This window comes from Eublepharis macularius, chromosome 9, assembly GCF_028583425.1.
Source record: "Eublepharis macularius isolate TG4126 chromosome 9, MPM_Emac_v1.0, whole genome shotgun sequence".
NCBI classification, from domain to species: Eukaryota; Metazoa; Chordata; class Lepidosauria; order Squamata; family Eublepharidae; genus Eublepharis; species Eublepharis macularius.
The window spans coordinates 98,477,403-98,497,284 of NC_072798.1; the positions used below are offsets into that span (position 1 = coordinate 98,477,403).

Sequence of the window (19,882 nt, forward strand, 5' to 3'; positions counted from 1 at the left end):
GGGATCTAGATCCCAGCTCCTGTGATGACATGTCAGACACTGGTTCTGAGTAGCAAAACTATAATAGCAAATATAGTACATGATCTGTTGTGTCATACTTACAAAGCTTGACCTCAAAAGGCAGATAGTTTCTGCGCAGTTTTTGCTATAAATAGAAAAGCTATCTGATTAGATAATGGAATATGTTTTTGATAGGGGATCATGGATTTCCAGCATCAAAGCTTTGCTCAAATAGGGTTGCCAACCTCCAAGTGGTGGCTGGAGATTTCTTGGAATTACAACTGTTACCCAGGCTACAGAGATCAGTTACTCTGGAGAAAATGGATGCTTGGGAGGGTGGGTTTACGTCATTAGCCAGTTTGGTGTAGTGGTTAAGAGTGCGGGACTCTGATCTGAAGAACCAGGTTTGATTCCCCTCCACTTGAAGCCAGCTGGGTGACCTTGGGTCAGTCACAGCTCTCTGAAGCTCTCTTAGCCCCACCCACTTCACAAGATTTGTTATGAAGATAATAATAACATACTTTGTAAACCCCTCAAATCTCCAGGATTTTCCCAAGCTGGCAACCCTGTTGTATAGTGTATTAAAATTTTGTTTTAATTGATTTTTTTAAAACATGCAAGCTTACAAGAATAAAAAAGTGTTTACGTTTTATTGCAGGTTATTGATTTTCTGGAAAAGTCAATAATGCTAGGAAAAGTGGAAGGCAGCAGGAAAAGAGGAAGACCTAAAACAAGGTGGCTTGACTCAATAAAAGAAGCCACATCCTCCAGTTTGCAGGATCTGAGTAGGTCTGTTAGAGAGAGAACATTTTGGAGGTCTTTCATTCATAGGGTCGCCATAAGTTGGAAATGACTTGACGGCACATAACACACACACACATTGATTTTATACAGCCATTTTAAATATTTTCAGATGCATAAAAGAAACAATACTTTCTCTGTTTCTAAGTTCTTAGAAACCTGTGAAATGTTGCTCTTGAGTTCAGAGTTGTACAGTAAGCAAATCTACTATCAGGATTAGGGGTGTGGAGCAAAAAAAGATTCAGTTTTCCCGCTTCATAAATTATGAAGCAGGAAAAAGAGTCAGAAATAAGCAATTTCTGAAGTAGCAAGCCACTTCAGAAATTGCTTTTTGGCCCGCTTTGAAATGCTCTGAAAAGATTCTGAGCACGTCGAAGCATCCCCATTCGTGCAGCTTCCTCTTAACCTGATGGAGGGGGGAGGGGGAATTCCTTGTCTCCGTGGCATCGAGTCAGTGAGCTAGGGTGGCCAGTTTAAACTAGCCCACCCTGCTGCTGCCTCCTCTTCACCCGGTGCCAGGGAGATGGGGGAGTCTTTCTGTCTCCCTGGTATCGGGTCAGCGGCACCAGCAGTGGGTGAACGGAGCGTTTGGCACAGGGTACAGGCTTGAGGCTACCTCTCCTCCGCCGTCTTCGCCCAGTATGGAGCCAGTTTAAACTATCCTGCCTCGCTGCTGCCTCCTCTTCACCTGGTGCCAGGGAGATGGGGGAGTCTCTCTGTCTCCCTGGCTTTGGGTCAGCAGCACCAGCAGTGGGCGAACGGAGCACCTGGTGGCAGGGTGCAGGCTTACGCCTACCGCCCTGCCGTTTTGTAATGCAGCAGTACTGTTCCACTGTTAAAAGTTGCCTTCCCAGCCACTGTGATGGACAGGATTGGCTCCAGCTTCGCTGCTCCTGAGGGACAGCCAATGGGAGTGGGTGGAATGCTGGGCCAATCAGAGTTAGAGTCTGTTGGAGGGAAAAGGAGGCTTTGGAAAGACTGTGAGGGGAAAAGGTTCAAGATGCTGTTTAGAGAGGCAGCAGAGAGTTGGCTGCCTGTTAATCTGTTCTTTTATTTTTGAAACCTTTCCTGATTAACCCCCATTTGTTATTAGTTTAAAATCCATTCACGTCTATGTTCTTTCTTGTAAATAAAGTTTGCTTTTGTTTTGTGTAACCCTGGCTGGCCTGAAGTGGTTACCTGAGGGGAATTAAGGCACACTCACAGAAACTCTCTAGTCACGTTAAATGGGCCAAATTCAAATGGTGGCAGCGTATATATAGGGAGAGTAACCTCTAAGTTCCCTTTTCCCCAATAGCCCTGGGCTGTAGCTGAATGAGGGGAGGTACATACAGGGAAGGGGCTGCCTGTCTGGTGGAGCCTCTGGAAGAGGAAAATTGGGACTCTGTGAGGGTTTGAGTCAGGGCTCTCTAGGAGAGGCTAGATAGGTGGCGGGTGGCAGGTAGTGGACTCCTGGCCTTTACCTTGCCTGAGTGGCAAGGAGTGTGAAAGGCTTGTGTCTGAGGTGAGGTCTGCCCACCTACCTACCTACCTACCTATCCCTGCCTAGCCACTGTTAGCCCCAACAAAGGAAGTGAATTCCTTTTTTACAGAGAGAGTTCTCAGATGAAGGGAAGTGGTCTTTGCTCTCCCTCTCCCCAATTCCTTTGAGCATATTCCAGTCTAAGTTTTAGAAAGCAATCCCACTGAATTTGGAAACAGTAGGAAAACTCATATTGATTTTATTAGTTGCACAATCCCTGATCATCATCAGAGGCCCTGCTTCCCACACCCTCACCATCTGAGGCTAGACTCATGGCAACCTGAGAAAAGGCCTTTTCAGTCATGGCACCAAATCTTTCTCCCTTGTAAGAAAGTAAGTCTGAACAAATGTAATAGTCATAATTTTAACTGGTATTTCCCTGAGTTCTCTATGCATCCTCTTCCACCAGTGCAGGAAGATGGCAGTTCAGGAAGATCTGTGGTATGGATGAATGTATTAGCATGGTGAGTTGCATCTTTTTTTACCAGGGCAGGGAAAGAAAGGTGTGTGTGTGTGTGTGTGTGAGAGAGAGAGAGAGAGAGAGAGAGAGTCTCTCTGATGCCAGGGTACAAACTGAAAATATGACTGGCTTCTCTTTGGATTTGTGCTTCTGTAGATTAGTTTGGACTGAGTTTTGCTAATGCACAGCTGAACACCGTCCTCATTGTATTATCTGGCTGTGCTAAACACTGATGGTAAAATTAAGGAATAAGTCAGGATGCAAAGTATCATGTTTGCACAATGTCTACATAGTATTTGTGTGTGTTTCTGGGCAGGATCCTGCTGTGCATATTTTTTCTGTTTTCACTGCTTGGACTCTTTTTTCCATTTCCTGATGTCAAAACAACGGCAGAAACCAAAGTGTACATGGCTGAAATTACAAGTGACAATTCAAGAGATCTTCAGGAATGTGGGAACAGAGTCCAAAATATGTTTGAAATGCTGCATTCACTCATGTTGCTTATTTTGGTAACAAATTGTAGTAAATACCATGAGTGAATTTGAATATATGGCCAAATTAAATAATTTTAAAGATTTTAATAGTGGTGGATTTTATGGACATAGATTCAGATTCCAGTGTAGGTGTCTCATAAATGATGCTTGCGCTTCTGAGTTTGCTGTGTGTAAAAATGGGCATGAGTAATACTACTCAGAGTTTCTTTGAGGACAATCACTTTAAAATGGCTTTGTTTTTTAGGAGAGAGAATGACTGCCAAGGAAACTTCAAAGGAGGCTTTAGCCTCCATATGCAGTTCTTTTTCTTGCACTGAAGAATTATTTGAGTTGCACTCATTAGGAACAAACTCTGGGGTATCCAGTTAATACCTCTGCCAGGTTCAGGTTTATTAATTATCGACAGTTGAAGTACTGTATTGGATTAGGATTGTAACAAGATGCTCACATGGTCACCTGTGTCAAGGCAAAATTTTACTTCAGGTCATGTTGCTGCTCCTGCTGAGATGCATCACAGCACTCTACTCTTTTTCAGCTGGCTGGAAGGACCATGGAGCACATGGCCTGGGGGCAGCCATGGGGCAATCATGTCTTTCCTTGGCAGTGGTGTCCTTGGCAGTACTGCTTCCTTTTTCTCTCCTTGCTTGGAGCGGTTGAGTGAGAAAGGCCTGGGCCGATTCCAGATGGGCACAAATAGAGCGAGTGCTTTTGCTTTTTCAGCGACCTCACTCGTAAAAACCCACAATTTCCCGTCCCGGCTTACCTGCGGTCCATGGCGCTCAGTTGCGTTCTATAAGCGGACGGTGTGAACGCGGTATTGCGGGTTTGCACACTTCTGGACACTTCGTCGCTGCGGAGAGGCCCTCCCCTTTCCCTCCTTCCTTTGCCGGCCGGCCGGCAACAATATTCCCTTAATTTTTTTTTTTAAACCGGGCGCCATTTGCGCAGTCACACGTTTGCGCACATCGAACTGCGCAAATGTGCACATATGCACAAAAGCGCACAAAAGTCGACGCTGCATATTCGCATATCTGCGCATTTGCGCATTTGCGCAAAACACGTAAAAAAATTTTTTTAAAAAAACCCGAAATGCGAACCAATGAAGGCCCCCGACGTCAACTGTGATGGGGAGGAATCAACCAATCCCAGGTACCTCAGTTGGCCGTGCGAACATCCGGAAGCGGGACGGCACGGCACGCTGTGAGACAAAGCGGATGGAGACGAAAGTGAACGCATGGCCGGTAAGCGATTATTTCCGCAGAAAAACCGCAATTTCTGGCCATCTGGAATCGGCCCTGGTGTTGGCCCCTTCAGGGGATGCATCGCTTGGGCTCACTCAGGCCCTGAGGGGGTGGGGAGGGCAGCTGGAGCCTCTCCCCCTTTGTAAAATGTACCTTCTCAAAATGAGGAGGCCAGGGGTGAGTATCTTCAAGGGCTGAGGGGAGTAACAGTTGCTCAGTTGCTTTCCTGAGTTTGAGGAAGGTTGGGGGTGGGCTGCTTTGGTTTGTGTGCTTGTATATTTGTTTCCATTGGAAAAGAAGTTGCTGACAGGTTTGAAATTTTTCTTTACTTTTTCTTTTTTTACTTTATATGCACATGGGAAATCACTACCTATTATAAACAAAATACACACGGTTGAAGTGGTTGGCTGTGTGTGTATATATGACTAAATTTTTTTAAAGCCCAGCGGCACTTTAAAAACTAAGTTTCACGTTGGTAGACGTGTTTTGCAGTAGAAGCGCAGAGTCTAAATCTGGTAGCCCGTTCAAGATTTTCTGGGGTGTGGGCTTATCTGACGAAGGGAGCTTGACTCTGGAGAGCTTGTGGCCTGGAGAATTTGTTGGTCTTGGGGGTGTTAATGGACTTGAATCTTGCATTTCAAACCCAGTATATTAGGAACAGATATAAGCTTGACCCTCAAAAGCTTTTATACCTTAGAAATCTTGTTGGTCTTGAATCCTGCCAATAAACTAAGAACTTTTATTTCATTGATGGTCTTCCTGTGCAGTCCCACATGGGACTGCGCATGTTCAGGCCTGCCGATTTTGGAGATTTCCATAGCTCAAGATCACTAGGGGACACTCTTGCCTCTCAGCGCACATGCAAATCTGTCTTTTCCGCCGAAAATGGCCCCTAAGAGGTGGAGCGCCTCCAACATACCCTCAGTTCCTCTTTTGCCGCCAATAGTAGAGGTTTTGAGCTCTTCTGTTCGTCGTGATGTCAGAAACAGCTCTCTTCAAGCATTGTGTATCCTGCAATAGGAAAATGACAAGGTCGGATGGCCATTCGAATTGTTTATAATGTTTTGGGGAAACCCACAACACTCAAACATGTAAGCACTGCTGCGCCTTCACTTCCAAGGCCAGGGCAGAATGGGCAGGTTGACTGCAAGCCTCCCTCTGGAATTGTGCTATGGCGGCCACAGATTTACCAGCTCCGGCACCATCACCTGCCTCGTTTGGTTCTGCAAAACGGTCTTTTCTCATTGCATGGCTAAATTATTTTTGAAAGGTCTAAACAATTTATTTCCCCCAATTAGGGCCATTGTCCTGCAATGGTCCTTACCATTGGTTTTGACTCAGTTGATGTCTAAACCATTTGAGCCCTTAGCCACATGCCCTCTGTGTTTTCTCTCTATGAAGGTGACCTTCCTTGTGGCCGTCAACTAGGAGGGTGGGGGAATTAGCTGCGTTATCCTGTGAATCCCCTTATCTAAAGATTCATACTGAAAGAGTAGTTCTTAGAACTAAAGTCGACTTTTGGCCTAAAGTAGGTTCTAGTTTTAACCTTTCCCCGGAGATATCCTTGCTGGTTTTTTCCCACACACAGAGTTCGGAAGCAGAGAAAGCCCTTCACTCACTAGATGTACGTAGGGCTATTCTCTTTTATTTTGTTCATGTAAGGGTAGATTCATGTTAGGGTAGATTCCAATCTGTTTCTGTGTTTTTCGGAACAGAAGAAGGGTAGGAGAGCAACCTCTCAAACCTTAGCTTGATGGGTTGTACAGACGATACTAACGTGTTAAAAAACTGTTAACTTACCTTGCCCTCTGGAGGTTCATGCCCACTCTACCAGGTCCCAGACGTTGTCAGTGGCTTGCCTAAAAGGTGTCCCTCTTCAAGAAGACGTGGGCCTCAACTGATACCTTTGTCAAACACTACACGCTGCCCATCCTAGACAGAAAGGAGACAGTGGTGGGCACAGCAGTCCTACAATCAATCTTTCTGTGACGAGTCTGCAGTACCTCCACCCAGGTATTAAGCTTTGTAATCTCCCATGTGGGACTGCACAGGAAGACCGTCAATGAAAACAATGTTTCACTTACTTGTAACTGTTGTTCATCTAGGTCTTCTGTGCAGGCACACATGCCCTCCCTCCTTCCTCGCAAACACGCTTGGTACTTACCTTGCTGTAGGGCGGCAAAAGAGGACTGAGTGTATGTCAGGGGCGCTCCGGGAAAGACGGCCGCGCATGTGTGCTGAGAGGCAAGAGCGCCCCTAGTGATCTTAAGCTATGGAAATCTCCGAAATCGGCAGGCCTGCACGTGAACAGTCCCATGTGTGCCTGCATGGAAGACCTAGATGAACAGCAGTTACAAGTAAGTGAAACACTGTTTTTCAGTATGTGTATTTGTGAGTTGCTGGCTGCTCTCTTCTTCAGATAAGTAGAGGGAAATTAAAGAGGGAATTATGTTTGAAAGGAAGATTACAAGAGGAAGAGGGATATGACAGTTGGGTGTGAATTGTCTTGCACAGGTCAGCACATGCTGTCTTTAACACAGAAGTTCTTGAGTCCTTGGGGGAATATAAATTTCAAAAAATATGTAAGGAATTTTAAGGTATTAGAGTTATTTTAACTATAGGTAATTATAGTAGGGTTGGTATTTGATCCAGGGTGAGTTTGATTTAAATCACTAGTTTTTTATTTTACTTTATTTATTAATTCAATTTTTAGCTTGCCCTCTTCGCGACTGGGCTCAGGGCGGTTAGTAAGAGACTTGATTTAAACCATGGTTTTCTACATAAAGGTTCATTTTTGTAAGTTGTTAATATTTATAACCCAGATGAACAATCTTTAGAACAATAAATTCTCAGATTAGTTTTACAGTCATATCAGAAAGCTAATGATTATTTGTTATTTTCCATTTGAAATAAATAATTAGGAAGTCATTGCAAGATCAACTGTCTCTGGTTTAATAGATTAATCATTCCTGTTTGGACAGTTTTTCTGCTGTATTTTCTCTGGAAGGAGAAAAAGAATCATTAACCATGATGGTAGCCATTTAATTTGTTTTATTTAACAAAAACGATAACATGAAATATCATATGTATTCTTGTATTTGCTTAAACATCCGTGCTTGTTAACTAATGTGGTTAAGCAAAAATAATTCCCAAACTGGTTCTCTTTTACTGCCTGCTGCCATTATAAGTTTTCTCTTCAAGGGATGGAATAATATGATAATTCTCAGGCTATACTCACAAAGATCTTAAGACTTCTGGAGTATTCTGCTTAGAAAGTTTCTGTTTCATTTGTATTGTTTACTCCTCATACTCAGGGCTCATTTGGAGGGGGAATGCGCCAGAACGGCGTTCTGGAACATCTGAAAAGAGGTCACATAGTTTTTGGCCCTGCCCACGTGAGTCCTTTTCCTCCACGCTGCCCCTGTCTTTAGCAGCAGGCAGTGGCAGAGGTAGCAGCAGCTGCAGCACCACCACCACCCCATCACCAACTTCTGGATTCCCTGGTAGGAACCCGGGGTGGGTGTGGCTGCGTGGGGGGGGGGCAGCTGCACCGGGGCAGCCGCGTGGCCCGTCCTCCAGGTCCTCCAGCCTGGCAAGCAGTGAGGGCTCTGCAGAGTAAGGTAAGCTGCTTTGAATTCATTCTGCTTCATTTGTGACTCATGAGAGAGAGAGAGAGAGAGAGAGAGAGCAAGCCAGGCTGCTGGGGTAGGCTCTCCAAAGGAGGGTAAGCTGCTTTGGATTAATTCTGCTTTATTTTCATTCGTGACTCGTGAGAGTGGGTGAGTGAGTGCAGGCCAGGCTGTCGGGGCTGGGTCTCCAAAGGAGGGTAAGCTGCTTTGAATTAATTCTGCTTTATTTTCATTCGTGACTCGTGAGTGAGTGAGTGAGTGAGTACAAGCCGGGCTACTGGGGCTGGCTCTCCAAAGGAGAGTAAGTTGCTTTGAGTTCATTCTGCTTTATTTTCATTCATGACTCGTGAGTGAGAGAGAGAGAATGAGTGAGTGCAAGCCAGGCTGCTGGGGCTGGCTCTCCAAAGGAGGGTAAGCTGCTTTGAATTCATTCTGCTTTATTTTCATTTGTGAGTGAGTGCAAGCAGGGCTGCTGGGGCTGGCTTTCCAGAGGAGAGTAAGCTGCTTTGAGTTCATTCTGCTTTATTTTCATTCTGACTTGTGAGTGAGAGAGAGACAGAGAGTGAGTGAGTGCAAACAGGGCTGCTGGGGCTGGCTCTCCAGAGGAGGGTAAGCTGCTTTGAGTTTATTCTGCTTTGTTTTCAGGAATTACCTGGAGATTTTGGGGGAAATGGGTCTGAGGGGTGGGTGTTGCCTTCTGACACATGGTGACGTCAGGGGGTGTGGCATATGCTAACGAGATATGCTAATGAGTTATGCTAATGAGTTCCTGCAGTTCTTTTTCTACGAAATGACCCCTGCTCACACTTAACATCTCCTTATCCTCATCTATTTCACCCCAAGCAATCTTCTATTCATTGAATTTTTTGATATGTAGCACTTAAGAGGTAAGAGGTTGATTCTGTGAACATAAATGTGCAGAGAAATTTTAGGACTGAGGTCTCTTTCTCAATTCTATGTTTATTTTGCTAAAAATTGCTATTAAGAAGAAACGTTACCTGTACAGAACTGCAAAACTAAGCATCTGTGATGATATCATCTAGATAGAAAACTTTCTCAAAATAATTTTACAGAAACCTCTGGGAAATCATGATGAACTGTGTAAGGCTGTTTGCAGTAGTCCTGTCTCTCTTTCTCATTCCACCTCTTACCAGAACCTCAGCTCACAGCCAGCCTCAAACATATTCCTTTGTTCTTATCTGACTCCCAGGTGCTGTCCAGCCATTTCCCCCTCACAGCCAAGCCTTTCTATGGCTTTGTTCTCTGAGGCATTCTCCCTTCTTCCTCCATTTCTCAACAAGAAGTCCCATAGTTAACTGTTTCTCACCTTGGCCTCCTCCGTTTCCATTTGCACCCCAGGCTCTTCCCCATAATCTTTATCTTGGCAGATCTCCTTTTATCTGCTCGTATTGACTTTCACCCTCCCTAAAATCTCTCCTGCTTCCAGCCATGGCTGTGATAGTCTGTCTACAAGCATTCCTCAAGTTAGAAGTAGACCATAAAAACAGCTAAAAAGATAGAACCTCTCAGTAAAAAAACTTGGTAAAAAGAAATGTTTTGGCTTGGTGTTAGAAGAGAGAGATAGGTGTTGTGAGACACTTTTGCAGGACTGAAGATCAAAGCTCTCCTGCTGTCATTGCAATTGGACTATCTATGATGCAATGAAAAGGAAGACTGTGTTTACCCAGTGGTATTCTTGAATTTGTGGGATATTTAACAATATTTGGTCATAGTCAGATAATGTTCAAAATGAGAATTTAAAAGATCAATGATTGGTGTCTTGTTCTAAAATAGAATGTTATGTATATCTACTTTTGTATTTTAAATTTGAATGTGGTAGTAAAGTTGTGCCTCTTTCTCTTTGCAGCCTAAAATGACTACTGTATAAATGCCGTAGCATAAATGGCGTCCAAAGTAACAGATGCTATAGTCTGGTACCAGAAAAAGGTAAGGATAGCTTTTTTAAGGTAAAAAATGTTTCAGGTTGGTAATAAGCTTGCTTATTATTTGCTGGTGCTCTCCTCACACCATGTGTTTTAACTTCTCCCCCACACCCATGTGAGTTGTATTTCCTCTTGCAACCTCGGAGAAAGGAAATGCCAACTACAGGGTAAACAGCTTTTAGTTTAGTCTGCTTAGTGCATGGACAAGGAGTGCAGTTGCAGGGCAGACTCTAAGTAACGGAGGGAGAAAACACTGTTTAAATTGAGGTGCACTGGTGAAGTTCTTACATCCTTCTAATCATCATCACAATCAATAAGAAGTGTCCAGTAACTGGCTAAGATTAGAAAGAAGGACGAGAATCTTGCAGATGACTTTTTAAATTATTTAAGAGCCGTGATGTAGTGGCTAGAGTAACAGACTAGGGTCTGGAGAAACCAGGTTTGATTCCCTGCTCTGGCATGGAAGCTTGCTGTGTGACCTTGGACTAGTCACATGTAGGGGTGTGCAATCTGGATCCAGAATTTGGTAAAAAGCCAGATTTTTGCTGATCTGGCTAAATTCAGCTTTCCCAAATCAAATCAAAGAATTCCAGTTTCAATCCAGGAGCCCAGATCCAGATCCCCCAGATAAAACCAGGTAAATCCAGGAAACGTGGCTTCAGCCTCCAGCTGGGTCCTTTGAGGGCATCTCCCACTTTCTTTCCAAGAAGGGAGGGGGAGGAGGGATGGGGGAGTGAAGCAGGGAGGGGAGAGTGAGTGGCCAATTCATGCAGGAGCTCTTCTTGTCTGCCTGGCTTCTGGGAGTGACACTGGTTCAGTTGGGTAAGTTTCAGCAGTATCCCTTGCTTCAGTTTGGTTTGGGTGGAATTCTCTGTTTTGACATGATTCTCTAGTTTGATGTTGGTCCCCTTGTTTCACTTTGGTTTGCCGGGGGGGGGGGGATTCCATCCATTCCCTTGCTTCAGTTTGGTCCTGTTGGGCTTCCTCTTACATTTAAGAGTATAACTTTGGCCATTGGCAGCCTTGTCCCAGTGTGTTTCTGCCTGAGAGCCTGTTTGGAAATGTTTCCCCCTTAGGAAATAATGGAGAGTGGCTAGGAGCACCTTCTTTAGGGAAAATAGATTTGGACTCCGGAGTGCAATCTTCCTGAAACTGAGTTGTCTTTAGAGGACAGTCAGGACAGTCCCTGCAAATTTGGTGGAGTTCGCTTGGAAAATGCCTCCTCCAGCCCCCTCCCCCCCAGTTTTCCCAATTGGGAATAATGGTGTACTGGCGTGGTCCCCCAGGGGCCAAAGTGCAGAGGCCAGTCACGACCAGGAAGCAAAGAATAAACAGAGTCCAGTCCAAGGGTCAGAGTTCCAGAATTTGGCCAATAGCTGTCAGGTCTGGCTAGAGGACTCTCCCAGACTCTCCACTTCATCAGACACAGCTGTATAAGTTAAAGGTCTTTATTAGGAATCCATACTAGTAAAGCATGGTACAGAGTAATTTCCTGGAATGCCAAAGCCAAGTCTTCCTCGAGAGGTCATACCTCCAGTCCCCCACCCCCCAGTCCAAACAAGAGTCCATTGAAGTTGGTGTGAAAGTCCTGAAAGAGATGCAGAACTGAAATTCCCAAGTTCTGTCCCCACACCGCTCCAGCTGCACTGATAACGCCACTCGGCCCAAGCAAAGCAAGAAACAATGAAGGAGGAAGCTACCCATCCCCCCAGTAGCAATACATTTACAGGTATGGCAGGCAGACTGGCTTCTCTGCCTGACATTATCCCTGTCAGTCCCTGGCAGTTAGATCCCCAGGTTCTCCACAATTAACACACAGTTGTTCCAGTTGAAGTAACTTTATTAGAGATCCATTCAGTACAAGGTGCTCAGACAGTGAAATTGGCAGAAGTGACGTAGATAGGGCCAGCAGTGTTAGTTATAGGGAATATTCCCGCCTTTGGGATAAAGGGTTGGAGTGAGACAGTGAGAGACATTGTTTTAGACTAGGCAGTGAGAAAGATGAACTTATCTCCAGTTCTCAAGAGGGCTACATCCCAAGCCAGTTTCAACTGGCATTCAAGGACACTGGCTCAGTGAAGCAGAGAAAGAGAAAGTAAACATTTGCAAGATAACCTGCTGGCATTACAGCCATAAAGAACTTTCCATAGTCTCAGAGACCAGAGTCAGATATAACATACATTTATGGCAGATATGCAGGAGGCATATATGACAACCCCCCCCCCCAATTACATCTATAATAAGATCACTCCTCCCTTGGTTTATCATCTTTAGATTGAACCCACTCATTTTGACTCTGGTCAAAGTACTTCCACTGAATGAGGTAAAATAATTTCCTCTTTTCCATTTTGAGTCCAACACTGTTTCCATCCACCATTTCCACCATTGTCCATCCACCATGAGGGGGGGAGCGACTCCAGATTTTGGGTGTCTGCCTCCAGGTGGCTTTCTTCAATAAGCTGAAGTGGAATACTAGGTGTATGTGTCTTAAATTATTTGATAAGTCTAATTTAACTGCCACTCCATTTATTACTTCGAGAATTTTATAAAGTCTGATGTACTTCCATCCCAACTTTTTGCTTGGTTGTTCCTCTTTGAGATTTTTTGTGGACACATAAACCTCATCTCCAGGTTTCAGCTCCCGGGGAGGGTGGGGGGAGTGTTTACGGTCTGCATGTTTTTTGTAATCCTTTTTGACTTTTTCCAGGGTTTTTGTTATTACATCCCACTGTTCCACGATAAGAGTTCCAACAAGCACTGAGACTCCCCCCCCCCCCACTCCTGGACAGTGGTCTTTCACAAAAGGCAAGGGTTTACCTTCGAAGCCCTGTGTGAACTTGAAGGGGGATGCTCCCGTAGACCTATGAATGCTATTATTGTAACAGTATTCTGCAAACGCTAGAAAATCAGTCTAATTATCTTGTTGATAATTAATATAACATCTTAAAAATTGCTCCAGGACCTGATTAACCCTTTTGGATTGCCCATTGGTCTCAGGATGGTATACTGAACTCAAACCTTGAGTCATTCCTGTTACTTCCATCAACTCCCACCAAAACTTGGCAATGAATTGTGGGCCCCAATCGATATTACTTTGTCAGGAAATGAATGGAGTCTTACTATATGCTGCATGAACAATGTGGCCAACTTTTTGGCTGTGGCAACTTAGAGCATGGGATGAAATGGGCTTATTTGGAAAACAAATCCATCACCATCCAAATCAGTGTTTTCCCTTTGCTCGGGGGGAGGTCAGTGATGAGGTCCGTAGAAACTACAGAGAAAGGTCGGGGTGGGGTTTCTAGAGGTTGTAATAGTCCCTGAGGTTCCCCCCGCTCTTCCCCCCCATTAAACAGGTCTGACATGTGGTTACGTATTGCTATACATCCTTCTGCATTCCTGACCACCAAAACTGTCTTTTTATTAAGAGCAGTGTTTTTAAGTAACCCAAATGCCTGGCCAATTTGGCATCATGACAGTGTTTCAAGATCTCCCCCCTTAGTCCTGGCGGCATATACATTTTGTTGTTCTTATACCAGCAATCATTTTCTCCTTTCTCTAAGTCCTTAGGCCAATTCTCCCCCCCCCCTTTTCTAGTTCAGCCTTAATTTTCTCTTCCCACTCTGAGGGGGAGAAAGGGAAAACGGTCTGTCTTTGCCGCTTGGTTCCTGGTAATCCTGGCATCTCCTAATTTGGGGGGGGGGACATTGTATCTACCACTTCCTCCCATTGGCTGTCGTGTTGAGGGAGGCAGGACAGCACGTCTGTCAGAAAATTTGCTTTCCCAGGGAAATGTTTAAGTACAAAGTTGAATCGTGAGAAAAAGTCTGCCCATCGCAGCTGTTTGGCTCCCACTTTGTGAGGCTCTCGCAATGCCTCCAGATTTCTATGATCAGTCCACACCTCGAATGGCACCTTGGCCCCCTCCAACCAGTGCCTCCATGTACTTAGGGCTAGTTTGACCACTGCCGCTTCCTTATCCCATACTGCCCAATTCCGTTCAGCCTCTGAAAATTTTTTGGACACATAAGCACTGTGCATTTTCCCATCCTCCCCCTCCTGCAGGAGGATTCCTCCCATAGTGACATCACTCGCATCCACTTGTATCACGAACGGGGGTCTCTCATTGGGATGGTGCAACACAGGTTCGGAGGTGAAGCAAGTTTTTAACTCCTCGAAGGCTGCTTGGCACTCCCTAGTCCAGGCCAGTTTGGCACTCGGTTTCACTTTCCCAGTGCTCTTCTCCTTGGTTTTTATTAAATCTGTAAGCAGCAAGGCAACTTGAGCAAAATTTTTTATGAAGGGTTAGTAGAAGTTTGCAAACCTCAAGAATGACTGTAGCTGCCGCCATGTTTTAGGGGCTTCCCATCCGAACACAGCTTCTACTTTGGTTGGATCCATTCCTCAGTCTCCACCGATACTCAGCACCCCAGGAAATCCAGTTCCTCTTTATGAAACTCACACTTGGACAGTTTCACATACAGTTTGTGTTGGTACAGGGTTTTTAGCACCTCCCGCAGCAATTTCATATGGGACTCATAATCCTCTGAATACACCATCACATCATCAAGGTAAATGATTACTCCCTTATAAAAGTGTAAGACTTCATTAATTAAATTCATGAACACCCCAGGGGCCCCTTGGAACCTGAAAGGCATGACTTGATATTCAAATTGCCCCAGGGAGTTACTAAAAGCGGTCTTGTCCTCCTCCTTTATTCTCACTTGGAAATATGCATCTTGGAGGTCCAGCTTTGTGAATATTTTTCCTTCAGCCGCTACCCCTAACAAGTCTCTGATCAACAGGATGGGGTAGGCATTCTACATCAAGACTGTATTGATTCCTCTATAGTCTGTGTACAATTACAAGCCCCTGTCTTTTTTCTTTCTGAATAGTACTGGGGTGACATGGGGGGAGCTAGCTGGCCGGATGAAACTTCGCGCCAGGTTTTTATCAATGAACTTATGTAACTCCTCTCTTTCTCCCAGGTTCATCGAGTAAATTTTCCCCTTTGGCAATTTAGTCCCTGAGATCAACTCGATTGCACAATCTGTAGCTCTGTGAGGAGGTAATTCATCTGCTGCCTTCTCTTAAAACACCTGACTTAAGTCCTGGTACTCTGGAGGAATGCTCTCCCTTTCCTCCATAGTTAAACACAGTCTCGGGGAGCAGGGTAGGGTCTTGACCTCACTTGATGTCCCATACATAGTTTTGGCAAGCTTCAGAAGGGAAACACAGCTCCCTGGCCTTCCATTTCATGTAGGGATCGTGGTCCCGCAGCCATCTTACTCCTGACACTGGAGGGAACTTGGTGGCAGAGCTGACCACAAAAGTCCTTACCTTCCAATGTCCCCCCATTCCCACTGGGGTGGTCTCGGTTTTGTAACTAGAGGAACTCCCTTTATTACTGTCCCATCCATCTGTTCAAATACCAGAGGCTCAGATAGCTTCGTCACCTCTAGGCCCAACTTCATCACAAGCACAGGGGCAATCAAGTCTCTGCTGCACCCCAAATCAATCAAGGCCATTACCCTGATGGTCTCCACCATTTCCCATCTGTGGTTGCAGCTCCTCTTCGTTGTCCGATGAGAGCTCTTCACTTCTATTGTCCCTTCCCTCCTCTGACGCCGCTGCCACTGCTGCAGCTTCCTTCCTGGAAACAGGTCGGGGCTGCCCCTTCAAGCGCCTTTCTGGTAGCCTCTTCGGCTTTGGCACCATCTCTGGGCGGCTCTTTCCTTCTCCAGGATACTTGGTAGCAAAGTGGCCTGCTTTCCTGCATCTCAAACACAGCCCTTGTCTCATTTTCTGATTTCTCTCACTCATGGGAGTGTTGGCTCGCTGTTTCTCCCACTCCTGGGATCGGGCGTCCGCCAATCCTTTCTGCTGACCAGTTTGATGTGCAACTTCACTATTTGCTCCCAATTTTTGATCTTGCAATCCAGTTTGATCTAGCCCAAGAGGGTTCGAGGGTAATCTTGCACCATCGCTTTGGCCACCAGATGGGGGTTCAGGCCAGCTCTGAAAAACTCTATCTTCGCTCCTTCCATCCAGTTCCTCAGTTTAGCTGCACACTCTCAGAACTCTGCTATGTACTCTCAGACCAGATGGTTGCCTTGCCTTATCTGCCTCAGGCAGGTTCTCGCCATCTCCTCTTGGAGAGGGTCCTCGTACTGCTCCTTAAGTGCCTGGGTGAATGCATCCACACTCCCCAGTTCTGGGGCTTGCACTGAGTATAAAATCCCATACCATTTAGCTGCCGAGCCTCCCAGCCGAGACCCTATGTAGCTTACTTGGTTCAGTTCATCTCAGAAAGTGTGGCCCCATTCTCTTAGGAACTCCCCCACTTGCACCAAGAAATAGCCTAATTCCTTGGGGTCTCCATCAAAACAAGCTTCCAGTTTTCGCCAAGCCAGGGTTGGCGGGTTCCAGTTCCATGGGACTGTTGCTCCTCTAGCGCGTGGTCGGGGCCCCTGGGAGGACGGGTGGTGCTGGGCCTGCTGGGAGGGCAGGTGCAACTCGAACTGGAGGCAATCCGCCCTGGGCCACCCCTTGGTCAGGAGGCCTCACTGGTGCCCCCCCTCTGCCTCTGTGAGCCCGCACAGCTAGGTACAGTTCGCGTATTCCATTGCCAATCCCAACAGCTTCTCCTGATCCTCCAGGTCCCCTCCTGGATTCTCTAGAGCTCCCGTTCCTCCTCCCCAGCTGGATTGGAACAGGTGCGCTCGGCGCTGTTCCCTCAGTCCTTCATTCTTCCGTACGAGAGACATGATATCCATCCTCAAGGCATTGTACCCAGCCAGTACAGGATTGTGGCTCCTCTCTTGGGAATCACCCTGGCCCAGTCCTCCAAGCTAGTCCCAAACATCGGTGGTTCCGCAGGGTCTTGAGAAAGGTTCTCAGGGTTCACAGGAGATCTGTTGTCCCCTCCTGCTGCCATGCTGCAGGTTGGGAATTTCACTGGCTTCCCCTGGTTTCGAAGACTGAAGTGATTCCAGGCAAAATGTCAGGCCTGGGAGGACTCTCCCAGACTCTCCATCAGACACAGCTGTATAAGTTGAAGGTCTTTATTACTAGTAAAGCACGGTACAGAATAATTTCCTGGAATGCCAAAGCCAAGTCTTCCCTGAGGAGTCATACCACCAGTCCCCTCCCCCCATTCCAAACAAGAGTCCATTGAAGTTGGTGCGAAAGTCCTGAAAGAGATGCAGAGCTGAAATTCCCAAGTTCTGTCCCCATGCCGCTCCAGCTGCACTGATAACACCACTTGGCCCAAGCAAAGCAAGAAACAATGAAGGAGGAAGCTATTCCACTACGCATCCCCCGGAGTAGAAAAATATTTACAGTGTATCTCTATCACCTCTGTTTCAGCTGTTCTTATCCTGATAGGAGTCAGACACAATTTGAAGAATGTTTTCAAATAACTTCCCTTTCATCTTGCAAAGGAAAGAAAGCTGAGCCATTTGGAGATCCCCAGGATCCTCTGGGAGTTCCTTGGCTTAACTGCCATGTATTCATATATCTGATAAGTAAATCATTTATCCAATGACAATAAAATGAAAAAGAGTAGCACACCTGGTTCCCACTGAACCTAACCAATGCATTTGATGCAGGACTTTTCACTCCAGCCCTGAAAAGAGGAAGGTGAGGTTGCTCTCAAGCAGCAGATAGGGGCAGTGAAAAGGCAGAGGGAAAGCCAAGCAGCTGCAACACTGAAGATGATGGGCAGGGGTTCTGCAAGTTCTCTAGAAAGTTCTTTCAGCACTCTTGGGTGCACCCCATCCGGCACAGGGGATTTGTATTCATCCAGTGCAGCCAGATGCTTCTCCACAACCTCTCTGTCAATGTCAATTAGCCACTCAGGTGTCCTGCCACATTTTCTACCATCTCTAGATGTGCCTGAGTTCTTCAGGGAGAAAACAGAGGCAAAAAAGTCATTAAGCCTGTCTGCTTTTTCTCTGTCCTGCATCAGAGTTTCTCCATCTACTCCCAACAGTGGTCCAATTGCCTCTTTTACCTTGCGTTTGCTTCTAATATATCTGTAGAAGTTTTTCTTATTGTAGCAAGCCCTCCTGGCCAAACCCAGCTCGTACTGAGCTTTGGCCTCTCTGATGGCTGATCTGCAGTACCTGATGAAGGAACCTTGCAGTATCATTCACTCATTGAAAGTTGCATCTTCTTTACAGAAATGGTGGGTGGTAATGAACCCTACATACATTTCTGAAACAAAGTAAATTTCTGAAACTAAGTATTAATTTTATGAAAATATCTACAAGGTATGCGAAAAGAGATTGCACGCATAATATGTATATATAATTCATTTTGAGTGTATTTACTTTACCCTATAATGACAAATTGAAGGTTACCATCTATCCAAACTCCAGAATATATCCAAAATCAGCTTATTAAAATTGAACAAATTCATGTACTTAATATCCCTTTGGATCAATATTCCAGGATAAGTAATAGCATCTGGGCACCATCGAAAATGTCCCTCAGTAATTATACTCTGTAAGATATTGTCTGTCAAAGGCATCACTTCTGATTTTGTCCAGTTAATTGAATAACCAGACAAATCACCAACATTATTAATCAAACTCATTAATTCAGGAATGGAAGACTGACGTTCTGAAATAAATAGTAAAAGATCATCTGCATATAAAATAATTTTAAATTTAGAATAGAATAGAATAGAATAGAATAGAATAGAATAGAATAGAATAGAATAGAATCATAGAGTTGGAAGGGGCCATACAGACCATCTAGTCCAACCCCCTGCCCAGTGCAGGATCAGCCTAAAGCATCTCAGACAAGTATTCATCCAGCCTCTTCTTGAAAACTGCCAGTGAGGGGGAGCTCACCACCTCCCTAGGCAGCTGATTCCACTTTTGAACTACTCTGACCGTGAAAAAGTTTTTCCTAATATCCAGCCGGTACCTTTGTGCATGTAATTTAAGCCCATTGCTTCGGGTCTTACCCTCTGCTGCCAACTGGAACAGCTCCTTGCCCTCCTCGAAATGACAGCCTTTCAAATATTTAAAGAGAGCAATCATGTCCCCCCTCAACCTCCTCTTCTCCAAACTAAACATTCCCAAGGCCCTCAGCCTTACCTCATAGGGTTCAGTCTCCAGACCCCTGATCATTCTCGTCGCTCTCTTCTGCACCTTCTCGATTTTGTCCACATCCTTTTTGAAGTGAGGCCTCCAGAACTGCACACAATACTCCAGGAGTGGCCTGACCAAGGCAGTATAGAGAGGGGCTATGACCTCCTGTGATTTCGACGCTATGGCCCCTATGATACAACCCAAGATTGAATTAGCCTTTTTTGCCACCGCATCACACTGACTGCTCATATTTAGTTTACAGTCCACTCTTACCCCAAGATCCCTTTCACATATACTACTGCCCAGAAGTGTATCCCCCATCCAGTATTTGTGCTTCCCATTTTTGTGGCCCAGATGTAATACTGTGCACTTGTCTTTGTTGAATTGCATCCTATTCACAGCTGCCCACTTCTCCAGAGTATTCAGGTCTTGTTGAATTTTAATTCTATCTTCTTGGGTGTTTGCTACTCCTCCCAATTTGGTATCATCAGCAAATTTAATGAGCAGCCCTTCCACTCCTTCATCCAGATCATTGATAAAAATATTGAAAAGTACTGGGCCCAAAACCGAGTCCTGCGGCACCCCACTGGACACCTCCCTCCAATCTGATGAAATGCCATTGACCACCACTCTTTGAGTGCGGTCCTCTAACCATTTCCCTATCCACCAAACTGTCCTATAGTCCAGTCCACAG

The 19,882-nt window shown here is 45.4% G+C and overlaps 1 protein-coding gene across 3 annotated transcripts in view; it reads left to right on the forward strand.

The window, feature by feature from the left end:
- The window catches only part of PHTF2 (putative homeodomain transcription factor 2), a 138,114-nt gene that overhangs the window by 19,685 nt on the left and 98,547 nt on the right, over positions 1-19,882 (forward strand). For all 3 annotated transcript variants that reach the window (XM_054988452.1, XM_054988453.1, XM_054988454.1), the window contains exon 2: positions 10,015-10,094. In XM_054988452.1, coding sequence (XP_054844427.1) covers positions 10,050-10,094 — 45 coding nt within the window. In that variant the 5' untranslated portion in view covers positions 10,015-10,049. The remainder of the gene's footprint in view (positions 1-10,014; positions 10,095-19,882) is intronic.